At 38.5% G+C, this 23021-nt stretch overlaps 1 protein-coding gene across 2 annotated transcripts in view; it reads right to left on the minus strand.

Moving 5' to 3' along the window:
• INPP5F (inositol polyphosphate-5-phosphatase F) overlaps positions 1-22982 on the minus strand; it is a 45329-nt gene extending 22347 nt beyond the window's left edge. For both annotated transcript variants that reach the window (XM_010564680.1, XM_010564679.1), the window contains exons 1-3: positions 22845-22982; positions 8195-8275; positions 875-1011 (exon numbers count right to left, since the gene is read on the minus strand). In XM_010564680.1, coding sequence (XP_010562982.1) covers positions 875-1011; positions 8195-8275; positions 22845-22941 — 315 coding nt within the window. In that variant the 5' untranslated portion in view covers positions 22942-22982. The remainder of the gene's footprint in view (positions 1-874; positions 1012-8194; positions 8276-22844) is intronic.
• Positions 22983-23021: the final 39 nt, after the last annotated feature.

Raw genomic sequence — 23021 nt, forward strand, 5'->3', positions numbered from 1 at the left:
AGTAAGAGTTGAAGTACTTGGGAGAGGGCACTGCAAATCTGAGTTCTTGTACAGCTTTCTAGGCACAGAAACACCTAGCTGATGCCGTACGTTTTTGCCTACATAATTAAGAACAGGAAGGTATTGCATCTAGGTTTGAAGTCACATTCTTGCATCCCAGACCCTGGGAGGTTCTAATGCCCAGACTCCAAAACAGTGCTTCAGCAGCTGTTCATGCTCCTAGAGTTCCACCAAAGCTTTGGAGATTCCATGTTACTCTTTCCCTCTTCAGGGAAGGATTCTCATGCTGTCATACAGGCACCATAGATACTATCACAAGTCATCCTGTACCCCTATCATCATCCCTCTCTGCCACACACACTCAAAAGAGAAGCCTGAAGCCAGACTTGTTCTCCCAACAGTCTACTAAACAGTGTACATCATCTTAGAGTACTAGGATTTACCGGAAGTCTTACCATCCTAGTCATTAAGAAGTAATCAGGATAGCTTTTTTTAAGCAAAAACCCAAGGTTCCTATTCTAGTCTACAGCTTTGTCCCTTTAGATGATTCCAATGGATTCAGTTCTGTTCTCAAATGATCTGTTGCTCAGTTACACTAATAAAATTCTGTTCCTGTGTGATATTTTCAAGGGTCTTTATGAAATTTGGCTATAATATTATTGTAATTTCCCTCCCCAGCAGAACTGGTGATATCTATTTAAAAAAATAAAAACTTTTAATCAAAAAAACAGTATTTAAAAAGCACAAAATGTTCAATACATCCACATACACCAGCAAAAAGAGATAAAAGAGGCATATGTTTAACTATTATATTTCACATTTAAATTTCACTGAAGCACAGGCAGGAAAGTCAATTCACTGAAGATAGTCATACCTCTAAGTCCAAATCCTGAGGCTCTGTTTCAGAAAGTGGAATCACTGCAATCTTTGTTATTTTGCAAACCTCATGGTCTCCTGGAAGTTTGCCAATCAATGCTTTCTGACGAATTAAAAGTAGCCACCACGGTAAATCTGGAAAAAGAGTAGTAGATGCTTTTATTTGTCTGTCAGACATTTACTTTGATTAGTCTGCCAGAAGCTTCTCCCCACTGTAAAACCCCTGCCAGGAACCATTTGACTAGAAGACTCCAGTGAATGATGATTTGCTATTGCTGTTTTGTTATTATGCATTGCAATTAAGAAAAAAACAAAACACCTCTACAAAAACAATACTTATTCAGTCTCTAATATAATAAGGAGATCAACTATTTCATAGACTTAACCATTAGAGGTAAAGTTAGCACTGCATCTATAGCAATTAGGCAGTCTCTAGGATGATGCACATTCCCACCAACATCACTAATGGCAGTACAATTTGAAAAGAATAGCTGGAGCTCAACAGACAGCAAGCTAAGATTTTCCCTTTGTACCTTCTGTTGTGTATAAAACAGCAAACAAGACAGACATGGGTAACATCCGATTACAATATTTAGAAGTTAAGAAATCTGGTGAGCAAACATGGACTGCATCATAAAGCAACTCATGTACATTTAAAGCTTCCCAACATCATTCCTGAAGTATGTGCATCTTAGTGGTGTAGAAATTAATGAGCCAAAGATTAAGTTATTGGTAACAGGTGCGTTCCATACACACACTCAGTCTACAAAATTTGCAATCATAGCTTCAACACTTTAAAGAGACAGGGAAACAGAACAAACATTCCCACTGACTGCTGAATAGTGCCTGGACATTATTAGCTTCCTAAATTTTAATCCCTTGCTTAGATCACTAGCATGCTAGTAGTATGCTGGGCTTTTATGAGTCAAAAGTGAAAGTTCTGTTGAGAGATAGAAAAGGCACAGAAAGTCCTAGAGACACACATGTACACTCACAATTTCTCCCAAATGAGAAGCAACCAAGTTTAGCTGAAGAGGTCACATACAGACATTGAAAGCCTGCTATGGTAGACTTAAACACACTTCCACACTTGTGACAGTTGAGTGTGTCATATTTTATGCCTTTGAATACAATATACAGCCTTTGAAAAATCTATTTACAGGCTTTATAGCAAATAAAGTCTGTTTTCCTTGCTCAGTAAATTCTAAGCAGTATTTTATCCTCCAAGTGCTTAAGAAAAACCCAGGATAACATGTTTAAAGTCACAGGACACCAAGAATTGTTCTCTTTCCCAGATTTTCCAATACACACTCAGCATAGAATTAAAGGTCTATCAAAGCTCCCAATAACTGCAATTAAAAAAAAACCTTGAACACTTCAACCCAAATCTGACAATGTGTACAAGCAGCAGTTTCTTCTATCTAAAGAAATTGAATAATCATTTTAAATAGACTACTGTGCATTATGACACTCCACTCCTTATTTTGCTTTTGTATTACTATCTTTAGAAAAGAGATGTGCATATGTTGGGTATTAAGAAGCCTTTAAAAGTTACAGATCCTCATAATTACAAATACACTGTGAGAACCAGAGGCTGCACCCCAAAAAGGGAGGAGGGAAAAGGGAATAAAGACATGCACCACTTATTGAATATATGTGATCTTCTAAAGCAAGTCCTGCACTAATTCCTGAACACAACATCAGAAACATAATCTCTATAGGATCACAGAGACAAGTCGGGTCAGAAGGGATCTCAGGATGTCACCCTGCACAAGCAGGATCAGCTCTGAGGTTGCATCAGGTTACTCAAAGCTGTGACATAAGCATCATCTCCTAAAAACTGGTCAAAGGATAACAAATAAGGGCAAGAGTGACAGCAAATGCCAGCAAGACAGTTATCCTCACTGACAGCAGGCACTGGAACAGCTTTTCTGTATAGGTACAGGCAACATGACTTGGAGAACACCTGCCTTTGCCTCCAACATTCCACCCAGCAACCATGGGGGTAAGGTGGAAATAAGAAAAGGGAAGCAAAGGAAAACAGGACAGATTCTATGCAACAGTGAGAAGACCAATAAGTAGGTAAGAAAATCCTTTTTAAAAGGCGAAATTGAAGTGCTGCCCAAAACACCAGCAACAGATGAAGATGTCTACTGCTTCATCTAAAAAGGTCTACCATTTTCTATATTGCTTTCCAGTAGGCAAGAACAATACAGTCTCTGGAAACCCAGGGCAATCCAAGCTTAACAGAAGGGTAGTACAATCAGATATCCAGGCAGATATTCCTGGTGGGCAGTGCTATAATCGCATCTGTTCCCACCTACAGAAGGTTAGCCACACAACTTACTGGTATGAGGAAATCACCAGTGTATGTCAACAGAACAGATACTCTTTTAAGAATGGATACCATCTACAGCTCCAGTGAAATAATCAATATGATTCCATTGGAAAAAAGTATAATGTAAAAGCACTTCCAAGCAGATAGACCTTAGTGAAAACTGGAAAAAAATTCTCTAGTTTACCTCATATTAACAAACCCTGGTAGTAGTAAACAAGAGTTTAATACAGCCAAGTGAGTTCTGTATCCCTATATCATTTTTTAAAATGCACTCAAAGTCATCTTGGTGTACATTTCAAAACTCTATTTGTATTATAGCCAGAGCCACAGAACATTGAAAGAAAACAGGAATTCCCCAGCAGATCAAAAGAAAACAGTAAGGAAGTAATTATGCAGATAAAGTATGCCCTACAGTAAAAGCTTCATCAACAGCCAGAGAAGAAGCATATTATAATTGCCAGCAATATCTAAATAACTGAATACCTAAATAGAGTATGTGCTTGTGCAGTTAAAAAAGTAGCTCCACAGAATAGCTTTTAAAAAAAAGATTAGTTATTGTCTACTCAGTGTGGGAGGTATGGTGCGTACAAGAGAAGAACACTACAGCTATATGTCATTCCAGAAGACCTCATGTTTTAAATCATCTCTCAAGATTGAATGTTCACTTTTAGTGTTTTATGAACTATGGCAGAGCAGATGGCAACAACTAATTTAAAGTACTATTATCTAAAGTAAGCTACTACCTCCCATTCCTCACTAAAACAGGAATTTAGCTCTTTTGCTTCAACAGTGTTAGCACACCACTGCTGTTTATTTTCTCTAACACTTCCCAAACAATGTAGTATTTAGTTTCCACAAATGCTTTTGCAGTAACTTTTCTTAAACTGTGCATAACTTTACTATAAACACTGCTTTTTGCAAGTATTTTGATTTTAGCCAAGAAATTCCATGTTACCATTTTCTTATTTTTTTGTTACTTGAATAACTTAAAATTAGTTGCATGCAAAAAGAATGTTTTAGGTTGTTGATTGGACGAAGTTACAAATGGCAGCAGTTACATCTCATTGAAGATATTGCAGATGCTGAACCACTAATTGTTTCTATCAAGATTCAGAGGCATGCTAACAAAAAAAGTTTTCCTTTCCCGGGGACAGGAAAGGAGGAACTCCACTTCTGTTTACCGAGTCTATGGAACTTTGCCAGCAGCATTTAATTTGGGTCTTAATTAACCAGCACTGGAAGAGCACACCAAATTGAAATGAGTACAGACATTAAACTGCATAGGAATATGCTTTGACCAAGAAACAGAAAAATGTGTGGTGGTAATTAAGCGGAAGTGGCTAAGAAATCCAGGTTTGGTTATAGTTAGATACACAGTATTAACTCTGAGCATATTCTAGCACTGCAATGTTTGATCAACTTGCTAAGTAGTCTTTGATCAAAAGTGATTCAATTTCAGGCTACCATTACCATTTTAGTGTATTAAAGTATCTACTTTTTATTTCAACAAAAAATAACACAACCTCTTCCTAGTTCTGTATTGGGATTTTGACAAAATTGAATGGCTACACTTATATTTTGTATGTATGCACACTAACTGGACCACAAAACAAAATTAAGATTCTGTAAAGGAGACACTGTTTATGCAAGAGACATGCTTGCCTCTATACGGGAAGATCATGCAGAGAGTTTTAATTGTGCATCTGTACCAAGAAAACGTGCAACATTCTGTTTCAGTAACTTATCTCCACAACATATTCTAAAATCATTTTCCTTCTATTCCCATTTTTACTCCACATTTTCTTACAAGTCATCTTGGAAGAGACCAGAAAAAGGTAAGAGACCATATCCTCGCATTCCGATATTCAGCTAAGGTTTTGTTGTTTGGCTTTCTGCCCCACCCCCCATCCCCCCAAAAGCATCTTAATGTTTAAGAAAACTCAGTATTGGGGAAGAACCAAGTGATACTTCAAGTCGACTTTCATCTCCAATGTGAGCGTACAGTTATGTCCAGATGTACAACCGACCATCTCATAGCAAAAATTCTTTAAAGAATTAAAAAATAAACCATGCAATATTGGCTAGCTGGTTTCTATGAGACTGCTTCCCTGCCACAGAAGCTTTACTACAAATTCTCCTGTACTAGGCCAGCAGCAGAACCAGCAAGATTAAGAATAAATTAAATCCCATCCATAGTTACAACAATTTGGGAAGGGTATTTCAATGCTAAATTAAGGACAGCCCAAAACTGCCTACAGGGACATTTCAAGGTCATTTTAGGACTACACCGGTATTCTCACATTAAGCAAATCTTTCAAGAACTTATAAGCATCTATGCTCAAGACATTAAAGTGTCTATAGACTTAGTTACAGCTTTAGAGTGCACTGGTAGCAACTTCAATACTTGAAAAGGTGTTTAAAGTTTCCAGTATTAGTCAATATGTGCTAAGCATTTTTAAAACACACCAGTACTTCTCTCCAACAATAGCTAATAACAAGGTTCTGAGCTGGACAAGCCCATACAGGACTCTAGCTAGCCAGAGGAGCTTCAAATTAAGTTTTCTGATCTTTATAATCTGGGGGCAGGGGAGAAGAAATCAGAGCAACAAGTCTTCCTGTTCCAGATTAGCTCTGGGAGAAAAGCATTTCACCCAGCTTCTGCAGCACAGTACTCTTACTAAGTTTGGAGACAATGGTCCAGCAATGTTAAATATTTATACAACTTCTGCTGATAAAGTTTCCAGGTGACAAAGATTGATACAAGAATAAGTAATGAAGACAGGTTACTGTTACAGACTGCTAGATGATTCAGCTAGAAGATTACACAAAACTACACTTGAATATGATCAAGTGAGAGTTCATTGACAGTAATAGGTTTCCAGAGACCTACATAAGACATCTCAGTCAGCCCTCTCATTTGGGCTGCAGCCTGATGGAGGACACCCATCAGCAACTGTCAGCAGATTCAAGGGAGCACTAGCTCCCAGCAGAAAAGTAAGGATAAATAGCTGGAGATTGTATCCTTCTTCAGACACTTAAAGGTAGAAAACAAATGTCTGTTTACAGGACAGTTGCATCACTAAATACCAGAATATCAACAGCAAGAAGGATAGTCTATGAACAGTTTGTGATGGTATCATCTGAACAAGGCAGAGAGGAAATAAAATGCTTCCACTGGCCTAAGCAGCAACTGACCAGAGTGCCTGGATGAGAATCATTGATTGAGTAGCTCTATAGGGCACATGGAAAGACTCTTATAGGCTCTATTCAGTAGCTCTATAGGACACATGGAAACACTTATTATGTGATAATCTTAATTTACTTGACAACAGCAAGCTGGCACCTGTTGAAATGTCACATGCTGGGGAAAGTTTCAACTCAGCTTTCATAAGCAGAGGAAGTACTTCACAATAAGCACACATGCAAGGATATTCAGTTGCCATAACATTCTAGACCTTCCAGAAAGCATTTGACAAGGTCTGCCCCTTCACAGGCTTTTATACTAGACTCCCTAGAGAGAGGGGGGAAGGCCTTTGTGTACCTAAGTACTTGGTTTAAATAACAAAAAAACCCACACGCAACACCACCACACAACACACGCAAAAAAACATGTTAAAAACAATCATTGAGCATTTTCCCACAGCAGAAAGAGGTCATTACTGGAGTTTAGCCATCATTCATCATGAACAGCACATGCTGAACAGCACAGACAACCTGGATGAGAAGAGAAAGTGAGATGGCAGAGTCTGAACCACTTCACATCATCAGATCTGAAAAAAAGGATGGCTGAACAGATCTGTAGAATGAGCACAGACAAAAATATCAGGTGAAATTCAAAGAAGATAAAGCGATGCAACTGGAAAGAGGACATGACCATAAACTTCATGGAGAGATAGGCTCTGAACTATTAGTCTCAGAAACAAGACCTAGAGGTTACAGGAGCTATGGAGCCAAGCATTTCCTAGAACTACGTCTGTCATATGCTCATGCAGTGGTGTACCAGTCCCCATTTTCCTTCCTCCCCTACTGCTAGTATGCCACTGCCATCTTGACTAATCTGTTTCTATTCAATGGACCACAAACATCTGATCCATTTCAGCACTTAATCCGTCCTGCTATCCTGGAACACACTTGAAACTTTACCCATATTGATCATATTGCCAGGCACTACTTTAAATGCAGAGTCTAAGCATTCACAAAAAGAACAGCACACAGTAAGTGAAGCAGAGCTTATGGCTGGATATCTTTTTACTGACAGGTAGGAAAGCTAGAGCTCTACTGGCAAAAGAATCTTTCTAGACAAAGCTGGTATATATCAAAATAAATATTTATTATGGATACAGGAATCTACAGCTGACTAAAGCTAGAAGAGCATTGACTTTATTTTACAGGGAAAAGGTACTAGAATCAGTTAGAGACAAGCTTAACATTAAATTACAACGCATTCTACACCTGCTTTCATTTTATAGCTATCTTAAACTTATTTGTAGTTAAGTGTAAGCATTCCTTTTACTTTCAAATACTCATCTACCAAGGTAGTAATTATTCTTCAGGTTTTCATATAGCATTGAGAATTCAAGACTTATTTTTGTGAAAGCTGCCATCATTAGCTTTTGCACTGTATCATAGGAAAACAAAAAAGTTTGAAAGGATTATTCAAAAAGGTACAACAATTTTACAGATCTCACATGGAGCCTCAGATAGAACTTCAAACACAAATTTCTACTCTTTGTGAACACAGTTCTCTATTTTTAGAGGACAGTGATGAACCAAAATACATACACTGGAAAGTAGAAGGAATTTGCATCTGCAGCTATAATATAATCACTTTGACAAGTTCACATAGTTGGGGAGTACACCTCCATTGCAAAAACCACTACATAATTCCATTTGAGCTACACAGTATTATTTGTAATATCACTGACTTCAAAACAAAGTGCATTAGCAGTAAAACAAACAAAAAACCCAACAACCACATACCTGTATGAAGCTGAACTTTACCAATGACTCCCTCTACCAGGCCCAGACAAATGGGATTCCAAGCCAAAAGAAGATCAGTGGCTGCAAAAAAGAACAAAACTCCTGTTTTTTTAAAGTTAACTCAACAGGACAATTAATCCAGTGATGGTCATTCTCTCCACTTTCCCCACCTTGGAGGGTAGAAAATACACCACTATTCCTGCAATAAGAATAAGATACATAGGCTGTCCAATTTTTGCTTGTTACCAGGTAGCTATGACCAAATTACTAAGTTTCCAATTTAAAGTCCTACCCCAGATATTTTAAAAAACAAACATAATTGTTTGGGGCTACAGTAATTCAGTTCAATGGAAGCTTAGTCCTTCTAATGGCGATTAGAATTTGTAACTTAACTGATATTGTACATGGTACGGTGGAATTGAATACAGGTCATTGAGTTAGTTACATAGCTTCAAAAACCTAGCAGATGTTAACTTCCAGCCCCAGCTCTCTCCCATACCTATCCAATTACGATTAGTTTGACATCCTCTTTCTATATACATGCACACACACACTTCCTCTTTTCTTAAAACACTCTCAACAACTACACGGAATACTGAAGTACACAAACTTAAGTTTCAGGTTTATAGTTCTTCTACTGTTAAGAAATTCCAGTGAACCACACAGGAAGAGAAAGCAGGAAGGCAACACCATCAACTTTCTAAGCTATAAAGGGTACTCCTCTCAACATGCATTCAAGCCATCACTTGATGCAAGTCAGTAAGACAGTATAAACACTAAGAGTATTCTGTAGTCAGACACACATTGTTGATACTCAGAAAGAGTTTCTAATTTTGGTGTAGTACCTGTTCAAGAGCTCAAGACTGTGGGAACAAGTAAGTTTTGTAAGTCAAATCTTTTAAGTGAAAACAAATCCTTAAAAGCTATTAATATCCGTGTAGGAGAGAACAAACTCGCAAAGGCAGAGAAGAGAAGGTATTTCTATACCAAGGACAAGAAGCTTGTTATTATCTACCAGAACTCACTTGTTCCAAGGTGGAAGAGTTTCTCCAGTTTTAACATCCAGACAAATTAAATATCTTGGCTTACACTTAGGTGTAAGCAGATGAACATTTGAAAGAACAAACTCACACAGTATCTTAAGATACATAAGGGTACAAATCATCCACCTACATACAGTTTATTTACAAGTCCTTAATTTCTTCTTGGAAGTCAGAAATCTGCAGGTAACAACTGATACTCAGTCTGATACTTTTTACATACCTATTTTCAAACACTGTATCCTCCTTGAAACATTGTAATTAAGACTTTGCTATTCTAAGAACACATATTTAATCCTAGCTTTCAGCATAACATTTAAATGTAAACCAGACTCAGCTAATTTCATCATTAAATGCAAGAATTTACATGAGATACAATAGAAATGGTTTAAGTCAGGATAGATCTAAGTTGAACTCATTTAAAGGGGATATATCACATGTGCTTGTATGCAGACAAGCAAGAACTAAGAGCACGTGGCAGCAGAACTTAAAGCTATGTTTGCAGAAGGCAGTACAGGGCTACAATTAATGTGTGCAACCAGGCTGTACCATTTAATGGGCTATATCTGCAGAGAAACTCCTGGTTCTTCATGTTTCACTGTAAGAGTGCTACAGAAAGTTACTTGGTCTGTACAGAACCTAGTATGAATCATGCAATAATTAAATGAAGTTAAGGAGACTAATACAGATAGACAAGCACCAGGAAATAAGCAACAGTGGCTATGAGTGTGAACAGTTTGATTTACCCTCAAAACTTGCTGAAGTATCTAAACTCATCTTGTATCTGTATGCCAAAGACTTGTGCTCATACAAAATAAGCTCTAGGACAGTCTTGAGCTCAGAGTTTCAGTCCAAACAACATGCAAAAGCATCTGTATGCTGAGTGCAAGTGGAAAATCTGCACTATCAAACTTATAGGAAAGAGGAACACAGGCAGGTTTCCTCACTCCCAAGTCTTCCACCTTCTTTCCCAGTTCACCCACACAATCCCCAGAGTCTTGTCTTCACCTCTGAATTTTCCAGAGCTGTATTGTCTCAGACTTCATCTACTTTTTGCTTCTTTGCAGCTGACTTCTGCATTCATATTCCACTGCGAGAGCTAGAAACCAGCTAGATACATCAAGCAGCCAAAAAAAGCTAGGCACAGGAAGAATTTAAAGAACCAAACCACTGAAGGCTTACCATAGCCACTACAAACCTAGTCATCTAGAATACCATCTAAGTCTTTTTAAACTACTGATTTCCTGCTATGACAAGAGATATTACTAAGAAAGCTCTGGATAGTAAGTGATATTTTCTTCTAGTAGCTTACAATAGATTAAAAAAATGAGAAAACAAGGCTTTGTTTTAATTAGATATAAAGAGACAATAGTTTAGACTTGCCTGCAAGAGGACATAAGGAAACTGGAATCACTAACTGTAGGACAAGTGGGTCTTATGTAGCTGTTCTATTAGTTTTGTGGACATATGTAGCCCTAGGCATAATCATACAAAATGTGTCCAAGACTTCTACAGGAATACTTCTCCCTCGTAGTGCAGAGGCACAATGAGAACTGGCCCTAAACTCTGACTCCTATGTTCACTTAAAGTATAGACGAGCTTGGGAAAAAAAAAAGAGAATGCATTTGGAGTTAAATGAACATTACGGTTTAAGAGTTTAAAGACACAATATGTGGAGCCACCAGCTGGACAGCACTGGCTCTTGAGATAAGCGTGATTATCAAGCTACTAACAGTAAAGGCTGACTGTTTCAAGAAAATTCTCAGTTAAAAGTTTTCAGACAGCATTCGTATGAGACATGTGGCCACATTTCTGACTGCTGAATGCTGAAACAACACATGGCAAGTTTGAATTTTATTTTATTTTTTTAAGAAATGCCTTATCAATAAGAATTAACTACCACAAGGCTCTATCACTGGACTTCTCTCTACACCCAAAACAGACCAAATGCTTTGAGATATAATGTGAAATACAATTTATCAATACAGTTACTCTTGCTTCCCCACACAAACTTATATTCCTATAGATGTCATGCTCATCATCTAGTGATCTCTTGAAACTCAAACAGCCAGGAATAAAGACTTAATCTGAAACTGCAACACATTATTGTTGAAACAGACTTCTTACAGTATTGTGTTGGTTATAATGAGCACTGCCAAGACAGTCATTGTCCTTCAAAGCAGAAAGTAGGAAGCTCTGTGCAGAAAAAGTCACTACAAGCAGCAAGCTGAGCCCTATGGAAGATCTTCAACTTGGGGAGTTCTCTGGTGTCCTCAGTATGTTTTAATTTGAGACAATTGCTAGGATTTGATAGGCCTTAACACATGCCCTTAATACTCTGAGGTATGTCCTTGCTTACCAAGTTTCCATCCCAAAGTACAAAATTGCTCATTCTTTCCCTTATCCCACCAACTAAATTCAAGCTATTAAAATAAGCATTGCCACTTTTTGCTGATTCCTGTCAGAGATTAACGATCACTGATGATACATTTATTATTCACAGCAATTGTATCAGCATTGTAGTTGCAGCACAATAGAACTTCCGTCACAAATTCAGAACAAAACCAGCTTTGATGTGATTACTTCCACCACCACCCCTCAGAGCTTACCAGCAGTGATACGGGGCTATGCAATACCAGATAAAGTTTCTTTAATTCTTCATGCTTACACAAACATAACCCTGAAAAAGTTGATACAAAAGCAACTTGGAAGAGCATCAAAAGCCAAAACTGCTTTCTAGCTCTTTCTCCAGTCTACCACCAGCAGAGTTGATCCTAGGTCAGGCACAAATTCTGATAAGAAAACAAACCACTGCTTTCAGATAAGCCACTTGCTCAACTACAATGACTCTAGGCAAGTCTGAAGAGTTTAAGGAGGCAGGCTGTCACAGCTTCCTTTGGGGAGAAGACAGGAAGAAAAAAATTTCATTTGTAATCACTTGAGCCCTTACTACTGAGCCACTACCTGATTCAATCCATCAAATCGCCATAACTATTTATCTTCCAGTCTTGCTGCAGTTCAGGGAGTATACTCCTCTTATCTTCCTCAAACTTCACTGGCTTTCAGGAATGGACTTTGGCTAGAAAGTGTTTCCTGTCAGTGTGCTCAGTACAGAAACACACAAAACATCACTGAACTTCAAAAGCTCAGTTTATATGCAAGTGTACAAACAGACATTGAGTGCATGCTACTTCTCAAAAAATTCTTTCCATAGCCTGACAGAGTAGTAATTCTCACAATCATTCTCACCATTCAACACAAGCAATACACATTTATATATATAAAGTAAAAGCCAAGTAACTCACTGTAAATAGCCAAAGTAAAACTTTCAGCTCCGCTAATGTAACTTCTGATACTAAGTGTTAACTTTCAAGAAAAAACTTCCACGCTATTTTTAAATAGATTTGAGAATTTTTTTTTTCTTTAAATTGCATCTGCTTTAGATCAAGGACAACCACAAGACTATTATTAGCACTATTGGACCCTCATGACCTCTTGTGGCTTTTGAAAAGAAAGTCTGCTTCCAAGTTCCAGTTCATCTTTGAATAGTGTTCTGAAATATTAGCCAGGATTAAGAGATTACAAATTAACTGGGAAGACTTAAGAGTATAAACTTGAACTTCCTTCTCTTGTAGGAAATGAAGTACTACTTATGCAAACAAAACTTAGGCTAATTAAGTTTTCCTTTCAGCACAGATTTCTAAGTTTAAATATAAACTACTATAATTACAGAAAGATGGAGGAGTATTAAGACTTTTAGTATTACAAGTACAAGCTCTTTATTGTCATGAAGTGTTAACTTCATTTACTTGCATAGTCTCCCCCAAACTTTAAACAAGTTATCCCTTCAGCTAATCACCTTTTTTAATTATCTTTAATTTGTCATTTATGCAGCTTGCACTGTCTGTGTTAGTCTTGAGCCCTCAATCCCTTATAAAGCAAAGCATTTCAATTCTAAGAGAGAAGTGAAATCACCACTACTCCCCAATATGCCTCCCCCCACACTCACCCCCCTTAAGAATCCTACAGCTAGGCTACACTAGGAGGATTTCAAAAAAATCCCAGTTAGTCTTCTCACTGCTACTACACCTTACAGCCTTGCTATAAGGCCTGCTTATCCTCCACTCTCCGATAATGAGAAGTATGTTTTCCAAACAGTAATTCAGTGCAAGTTTCTTAGAGTGCCTGCCTCAACTGTAGAAGCACAGCACACTACAATGTATGCATCTACCCACTTGTGTCTAGGAAAATGAAACAGTGATTTAGTTTCTTTGGATGCTTTCCTTCGGTATTTCAAAGTTAGACTAGATGAACAGGAACAGTTCAAGTACAATTCAGGTTGTATAGTAACAGATTTAAAGCAATGGGGATGAGAGTATACAAGTTTGTACTATTGCTGCAAAAGCAGGATTCAAGTCCCAGAGAAAGTACCTAACAAAAATGAATCATTAATACTCATTTTGATAAAGAACACTTCTTTGTATTCTCTTGCAGTCAAAATCCCCTGAGACACCAGGCATTGCTCAGGAAGCTTAAAAACATACGGAAAATGTCAGTTGTCTGGAGAGTATCCAGTATTACAAGTAACTGCACAAGGAACTCCTGTACTAGAAGTGGTAACAAACTGCGGTTACCAGGTTTTTTTACCAGGTGAAACATCTTCCCTGTAGACAGAATTTGACCATGTAGATAAGTGGTCTCCAAACTTTATCACATACCACACCAGTAAAAAAATTTTAGCATACACCCCAAATATATGTACATTTACGAAGTTATACACATGTTCTACTGTACTAATATCACATACATTACAAAACATACACAAAAATAGAAATTTTAAATGTATGAAATAATTTTAAAATATTGTTTATTTTATCTTCATTGATGGTACAAAATATTTTCTTCCCACACCCCAATGGATTGTCTTGTGCACCCCAAGGTGTTTACACCACACTTTAGAGACCACTGCTGTAGCTGGCTAAATGTGTGGCATGTTAGATGCATTTCAACCTCTTAAAATTAGAATCACCTCCTCACCCATTCCACAAACCTGTAAATACCATTCAGGTAAGTGACCAGCAGAGACTTTTAAAATGCAAATAGGCACTACACCACTGAAGCTCAGTGTTTGTTTTTTTTGTTTCGTTGGTTTTTTTTACTTTAGAATTTCCCTTTATTCTTCTTCTACACTGCTGAACTCTGCTTGTAAACACATACTTTCTCAGAAGTCATACCGGTAAGGAAATATCTTTTATCCTTCCAAAACTAACAACACTGGATTAGTTAATATTATTACAGACTAAGACACATTCCCATTTTCAGCTGATATTTTAACAAAGCTCAAGTTGTTTGTGGGTATATCCTTAAAGCTAGGAAAGCAGTAGGTTGTCTGCATTTATTTTTTTTAAGCCTATTTACTTTGTAAGAGGGAAATTATCAGAAAGGCAGGAGAAAGATTTTACTCATACCTACTTACAAAACTGACAGTTTAAACACTGTGTTCATGCATTCTGAAGATAAGCTCTTTTAAAAAGTTTGTTCTACAGCTATACTCAAAAAAGAATGCAAGAAAGCTATCCCATCCTCAAAAGATTTAAATACAAACATTGAGCAGAAGGATTTCACAATTATGAAACATAGTTTTATTTATCACTGAACTGATTTATGTTAATGCTTCTTAAGAGCCATGAGAAAAATACTGGTATAGCCATGGTGAGCCAAGTCTAACCAAGGTAAAGTTTTCCCTCACTGTCACCTTTTCTTCTTACTCCATAATTAACTTTCTTCTCTGACTGCTCAACTAATCAAACTCAAAGCAGAAAACAAATTATGGATTGGTGTCATGGTTTAACCCCAGCCAGCAACTAAGCACCACACAGCTGCTCACTCACTTCCCCCACACCCGGTGGGATGGGGGAGAGAATCAGGAAAAAAAAGTAAAACTCATGGGTTGAGATAAGAATGATTTAACAGAACAGAAAGGAAGAAACTAATAATGCTAACACTAATGACAATAGTAATAATAAAAGGATTGGAATATACAGAACAAGTGATGCACAATGCAATTATTCACCACTCACAGACCAATGCCCAGCCAGTTCCCAAGCAGCAATCCTCCCCAGGCCAACTCCACCCAGTTTATATACTGGGCATGACGTCACATGGAATGGAACAGCCCTTTGGCCAGTTTGGGTCAGCTGTCCTGGCTGTGTCCCCTCCAGCCTTCTTGCCGGCTGGGCACAAGAAGCTGAAAAATCCTTGCCTTGGTCTAAATACTACTTAGCAACAACTGAAAACATCAGGGTGTTATCAACATTCTTCTCATACCTAACTCAAAAACATAGCACTATACCAGCTACTAGGAAGACAATTAACTCTATCCCAGTTGAAGCCAGGACAATTGGGAACAACCATTTCAAACACTAAGTAAGGGACTTGTACTCAAAAATTTGGCACATGTGTTTCAGGAACAGAAAGTAAAGGATCTCATGCCACATACATCACATATTCCCCCACCCCCTTTTTTTTAACCTCTGGGGACAAATTGACTATTTAATCAAATGTCAACAAGCAATATATCATTTAAACATTACTGGAAGATGTGTCAGTATAAGGAAAAAATTAAGCATCAGCTATATGTGGGAAAGTTGCTGGTTTTTTCTAAACTGAGAAACAGACAAGGAGAAAACAAACCAGAAGTTAACAATTAATGACAGACCAGCGCATTTGCCATTTACATTTTGCAACTACCTCTTGGGCAAGGTCATATACTCTTAAATTTGGCTCAGAATCCCGTTTCACACAACACTGGCATCTTTTATGCCATCTACTTCAGCATCTCAGTACGATCTTGTCTACTATCCCTAACATTTTATCAGAGATAAAGACTTAGTACATTACTCAAAATAGAGCATAAGTTTTCAAGCTCAAAGTATGTTCAAGTGCCTTGGTTTCAGTTTTTCAAAGACACAGTGTACACTGTTTCAGGGCTTCTATTCAAGTAAGACTTATTCCTTAAAAGGAAAACCTAAGTGTTCAAGTGGACTTCCATTCATTTTGGTTCAGCTTTTCAGGAAAAAAAAATCCTCTCCCAGTTTTCATTGCGGGAGCAATTAAAGATGTTTGGAACAAGAATACACAACTGATCATTGAGTATTAATATTCCCATTTACTAAAGCAGAGCTTTCATAAAAAACGTTTTTACACTGTCTCCAATTTCCTCCTCTAGAAATCTGTCCAACAATTTCTTCTCTTCTTGATACTCTGATCCTATTACTTTGTTTCCTATGATGACACATGCAATGCAATTATTTTAACAAATAAGGATATAATAAGAACATGATCAGCTGATAGAACTGATGACCATCAGCTGGAAGTGTTACCACCACAGACAGGAATTAGAGCACTTCACAAAAAGTTTAAACAGATGGAGGAAGAAAAACCCACACATACCCATAGGCACACCCCTCCTCAGTGGGCTCTGTTTTCATATTCTATCTTACAACAAGTGTTACTTCCGGGTTAAGATTTTTGCAAATGATTCTTGCAAGAGCAAGTGATATGGCTAAATCATGACTGAAGATAAACTGGGGAAAGTTTGTTGGTGTTTGTTTAAATAAAGAGTTAAATCATCCTAGATCAAGGTAGATTACCATACAAGGATAGTGGGTTTTCAAGAAATACAGATATAGTTTGCATGCAAATTTCTCCATTAGTATAACTATATGTTGTTTTGTAACAAATCCAGAACATTCAATGAGCAGAACTACTTTTTTTAAATCATGTTTATAGCAAGTTTAACACTTAATGAGAAGTAAATTTTGCGTTCCCAAATTTGTATCTTATTCTCTAAAAACCTCTATGTGTATTAAAAAATCCATGCTCTTCATAACATTAAACATGAATCATGAAACCTCTAAACACTGACAAAAAAAGCTTTTGTCAGTAGCCTCAAACCTTTGAGACATTTGAGGGGAAAAAAAGCACAGTCTGCCAAACTCTGGGCCCTGAGTCTCAATACACAACCCTAACAGAGTGAGTTTAAAACACACATTTGATATTTAATTAAGCTGTATTTGAGGCCTGTTTGATATTGCACTGAAGAATTTGCTTCTAAAAGAAAATTTTAAACGACCACCTGAGAAGTGTCACAGTTCAAGGGAAGCATTTAGTGGAAGTTATTGCAGAGTCCCTTGACATCTCAAGGCTCCTGTTGCAGCTGCCATGCCGCATAGCAGTTTGGAAGAGAAGCAAGAGAAAGTGTTTTCTTGTTGACTGTCTCACTCTTTCATTACCAGCAAATGCCCCACTGCCCACCAAATCACTTCCTGAAGTCATCCAAAACCTTCCAGGAAGTGTCTTAAAAAACCCTCAGATTAAGAAGCTACAGCATTAAAACAATTCTTTCTGGGGCATAACTTCAGCAACATAAGGTCTCTCCCATATGCTTAATAGTATCAACTGAAGACCATTAAAAAAAAAATCACATTCCAATCTATAATAGTTGTTTTGAAAGAACATAAGGGGCATATCAAATAAATGCCTTTTACTGCAGTTCAGACAGTTTAAAACTGAAGTCACTTAGAGTTTTAATGTTTCCTTACGCATACAGCTGAAATATCACCCACACTGTTAAACTGTGAAAGTACCTAGTAAAAACAACAGTATTCACAGACCGAAAACCCACAAGCCTTTGATATAGAAGCAGACCCTTCTTAATTGAAAGGCCTCTACCTGTTAGTGCCTTCTGTTCTAAACATTTTAGTTGCAGTTAGTCCACAATTTCTTATTCACTATTTAGTTAATACTAACCCATCAGATAAAAGATGAGTCTAACCTCTGCTAGCAAAATACAAGCCACAAAAATCCACCTGAATTAGACTCATTTTAATTTGGGGGCAGGGGAAGCTTTTTTTCCCTTTACAAAGCAAGTAACCTTCAGATCACAAAAAAAAAGCAACAGCATATCAAGCTTAAGAGGTTTCTCATGTATTTATTTAAAAACTAAAGTCATTTCAGTGTGGGCAGGAATTCTAAGACACCTATGCATCTGAGTTGGGACAAGTGTGGCATTTCCAGGCGTCTTCATATAAGGAAAAGGGGAAGGAAAAACAAAGAGACAGGAACACTCTTGTTATATCCAACTCGTCATCTGCTATTAAGACTCAAAAGGAAACTAAACAAGAAACATCTCACCTCAAGATTTAATTCTCACCAGGTTACAACGTAGCACGCTATCAACCCATTTCAGTCTCAGGTTTAGGTTTGCTATGCTCTGTAAAAAGAATCATGGATGGAATTACAAAGTAGACTTATTTAATTAATGTAGAAAATTTATCTCTGGTAAATACATTTTAAGATCTCGCCTCACAGTCGGAAGCTACAAAATTGACTAATGTATGTAATATTCAATCAGATGAAAGATATACAGCAGCCTATCCCTCTCCCCTAGTCTTCTCTCTTCTCTTTTGCAAGAAAGAGCAAGCAGCAACAGGGAGTTAACTGCTCAAGATTTTTTAAGCATACATCCTTACTGGGTTGCAGCTAATACAGATCAGTTCTGACATCTGGTTTGTCACATATACCACAAGTATGTTGTGCCGAGAACCAAGAAAGGGTATGGAAAAGAGGGAACAGAATGAGCAGGCAAGAGTGAGAAACAGTTCAGTAACCATTGCAGCTAAAAAGTGTCAAAAAACAGCTTGAGGTTCCTTATGAAGTAATTTGAAACATGGAGAGAATTTTTCTAAAGCTACAACTACCTCCTCTGGAATTCATTTTCCAGAATAGATAGGCAGTTTCTAAGACATACTACTGAAATTCAGGAAGTCAGTTTTGTTTGAAATACTTAATCCCATAGCACCTTTAACACTCGGGCCATCATCCCTCAGAGCCAAGCTTAGGACTGTTCTATAGCCTTAAGCCTACCGATACATCTGGCATCAGTGGCATTGCTCCTTATACCATTCATTAGCTCAAGGTCTTCACTTGAGCATTTACAGGCATTAGACTTCAAACAAAGGAACTACTCTTCTCCTCCAGTCTACAATCATGAACAGCAGCTCAGGAATTCCAACAAGAAATTTCTACATGACTCCTGTAATGTCTTTGAGGAGTAAGGCAAGCACACATAACTAGAGTATTAAATGGCCTTATGATTTGTGATTCAGAGAAGATTTCACACTATCAGACTAAGACATCTAACCTGAAATCTGTGCCCTGATACTCTGAAAATACTGTTTGGTAACATGTCTCATTAAAAGAAAAATATTTCAGAGGCATTGCTTCAGCTGCTGATTCACAACAGATGAAAATTAGTACTGTAACACTTATTTCCTAAAGTGTTTAAAACAAACAAATGCTCATTTGCCTCCAGTTATAGGTCCAGAGGTAAGACACCTCTTAACACCACCTTTCTCTTACAGGCAGAGGCAATAGAGTCTTTTGAAAATTAAGTCACCAAAAATTGTGTTAGAAAAATTCCAATCTATATCACTCAAAATATCTCATAGTTTGGGGTTTTTTTTCTCCAGGGTGGTGGGAACCAGCACTACGACTAGTAATAGTTTTAGTAGCAACTATTCCCAATCTTAGTCTGGCATTACTGCCCAGAATATTATCAAGGCCAACACAGTGATAATAGAACTTTTCACCCCATAAAATACTTCATTCCTTTTTCTGCTGATAAGAAAATGGTGAAAAGAATTCAATGCCTTCAATACTTTTGCTCTTTTCTATATGTGTATACACATGCATATATAAATACATAATTTATATCAACAACATCAATAAAACAATGTTCGTAATCTGTGCAGAACTACCAGTCAGGAGCAGCCAAGCAGAGCGTAATCAGAGTAAACCAAGAGTGAAATCCCAATCCAAGACCTGATGTAAGTTATTTAAAGCATGGTTGAACTACATATTTTTTCACTGCACTGAAAAAAAGAGTACAGTGTAGACAGCTAAATTCCTAACAAAATCTATGATGCCCAAGTGATTCATGGATTTCCTGCAGGTGACTCATTAGTGCTTTCACTTCAGAGAAAAAACCACAAGAAATATCTTGTAAACATAGACATCCTTCAGACTAGGGCCAACCTCAGGCTTTGCTTATAGCAAATATTTACCAAGTTTTTCTGCCTTTTTTTAATTAAAGCTGTTCACGATTCAAAGAGGTCAGAAATACAACTTTCAAAATTAGCAAATTTCTGAACTTGCCTTTATAGTTGAGGGAGGAGAACATTATAAAGCTTAGCATCAGATTTAGATTCAGACCTATCATATAAAGCAATACTTTGCAAGGTTTGCCAGTATTATGTATTTCAATCCATGAATGTACAAAGATTAATTCAGAGCAGCCTCTGTGGGACAGAATAAAACTAAGGCATCCAGAACCAAGTAAAGATACAGAGTTAGATTATAGCCTTTTGACGGACTATTAAACATGTCAATGAACACAAGTTATGACTTTGTTTATTTTAATATGGGAGTGACTCATCACACAGTAATCTATTTACTCATTTCCGGTCAGTGGCCTTGATTATAAATGGTCAAATGTAATAAAAATCAAACTTGAGGATATTCAGCTTTGTCTTAATACAAGCAAGAGCTATCGATCCAAGCAATACTTCTTGTGAGGGAACTGTTTCCTTCATGGGTTTACTTTCAACATACTAAGGTATTTCATTTCACAGCTCTAGTGCCCACTTTCAATAAGATGATCCACAGACAGGGTTTGAAAAACTAAACTATCAACAGATGGAAATGGGAAAGCGTGACTAACAATCAGAGTTTCAAGCAGACTGAGAGACTTCAATATCATATCACCTTTCATTAATCTATAGGTCACACACAACAGGGATCACATTTATACTGGCTGAAAATTTAAAGGTAGGCTAAGGACAAAATGCTGCTGAACACCATGCAGACAGACTGCTGGGTGCTGGCAAAGCCTCCATGAAGTTAAAGGACTTCAAGAAAAAAAAAAAAATCACAGCAATGGCTGCCTGAAAACAAGTGATCAACCCTGTTAAAGTTAAAGCTTTCAAACAACAATCTCCTAGAACTACTGTTCACTAGTTTGAGCTTTTATTACTCTGGGTCAAGTAAGAGCTTTTGTGCCTATGCAGATGATTATAACTATAGCAAATCTAAAACGGGGCGGGGGGGGGGCCCATGAAAACATGGATTTCATTGACTAGCAGTATTGTTTGCTAGCTTGACATCAAGTATTTAGTAAGATGAATTATATTATCAGAGTATTACTAGACTTTCAACGATAAGTGAAGCTGCTAGACAAGAATAACTCATGTTAATTTGAGGCAGAGTGTAATTTTATCTAAGAGAAACAAACAAATTGCACTGACAAGACATGACTCAAGTATAAAAACAACACAAGACCAGTATGAAAAACAGTTCTTTGGACAAACACAGGTAACAATAGTATTTTATGTTTGCGTATAGTTTTCCAGCCTTTTAGAAAAAGCTCATGAAACGTACCATACACAGATAGCAAATCCAGTCATATGCATGCTTAACTGGCTTTTTTGGTATAAAATGGACCACAATTTTAGAAAGCTGTAACATCTGTGCAACCAGCCACATGTTTGGTGAAACATCCTGCTCTTTGTTTTTAACTTACAAGCCGGCACACTATGGTCCTTTACATCTAAGGTACGTATATTACTCAAAGCAATCTAATTCCTAAGGATGGTATTTCATTTTATAGACACCTTTACTGACTAACCTCCCAGATAGGATATTATAATTACCATTGTTTCAAAATTTCCGTTAACACAACTCACTCCACCTACAATTTTTGTTCCCACTACCTTCTCCACAGCTGATATTAAACCACATAGCTCCCCGCTGTAATTGTCACTTATACTACCTATAGTTACTAAAAAAAAAAAAAATCTGAGAGCAACTCGCAAGTGTAGGCACCTGTTCAATTTCTCCTCAAAAAGGAGAATACATTTTTTCGAAGACGCAATCAACCATTTATCAGAAACACGGGCGAGCATCACTTATATAAGGCTGGCACCAACACAAGATGGCCCTTTCTTATTTAGCGATGCTCCCGTAAGAGTGACCGGGTGCATTTCAACACCACCAACTATTCCGGTTCGGCACGGGGAGCTCCCAGGGGCAGCCCTCATCTTATTTCGCGGAGAAAACAAACACAGGGTGCCAGAACCGCAGCCCCTCGGTCCGCAGACGGTCCGCGTCTCGCTGGGGGCCGCCAGCGCCGGGACACGCGTGACCCCCCGCACCGCCGCGGCGGGGACGGCGGTCACACACGCCACCACCCCCGCCCGTGGAGGCCTCAGCCCCCACAGGACCGACCCGCGGCACCTCCAGGGAGACCCTCGGCGTACGAGCCCTGCCGCCCCCGGCCCTCACCCGGGGGGCTCGGCGCCGCCACCGGGCGCTCTGGGCGGCCGTCGGGGTGGTCCCCGCCACCGCCCTTCCCCTCAGCGACCCTCAGTCAGCCGCCCCCCCACTCCCGGTCAGGGCACCCCGGGCGGGTGGGTCCCGGCCCGCCCTTCCTCACACAGGAAGCGGGCAGGGAGGCGCGCCCCGGCCCCGGCCCCGCCGCGGCGGGGGCTCACCGGCTCTCAGCTGCAGGCTGCCGTCCCTCCGGCTGCACCACAGCGCCCGCTCCCCGCTCTGCAGGATGTAGTGGTCCTTGGCTTGGAACAGCTCCATCCTCGCACGCCGCCGCCGACCGACCGACCGACCGACGCCGCCGGGAGGGAGGGGCGGGCGGGCCCGCCCGGCCCGGGGGG

Source organism: Haliaeetus leucocephalus, unplaced genomic scaffold (genome assembly GCF_000737465.1).
Source record: "Haliaeetus leucocephalus isolate CR32 unplaced genomic scaffold, Haliaeetus_leucocephalus-4.0 Scaffold184, whole genome shotgun sequence".
NCBI lineage: Eukaryota > Metazoa > Chordata > Aves > Accipitriformes > Accipitridae > Haliaeetus > Haliaeetus leucocephalus.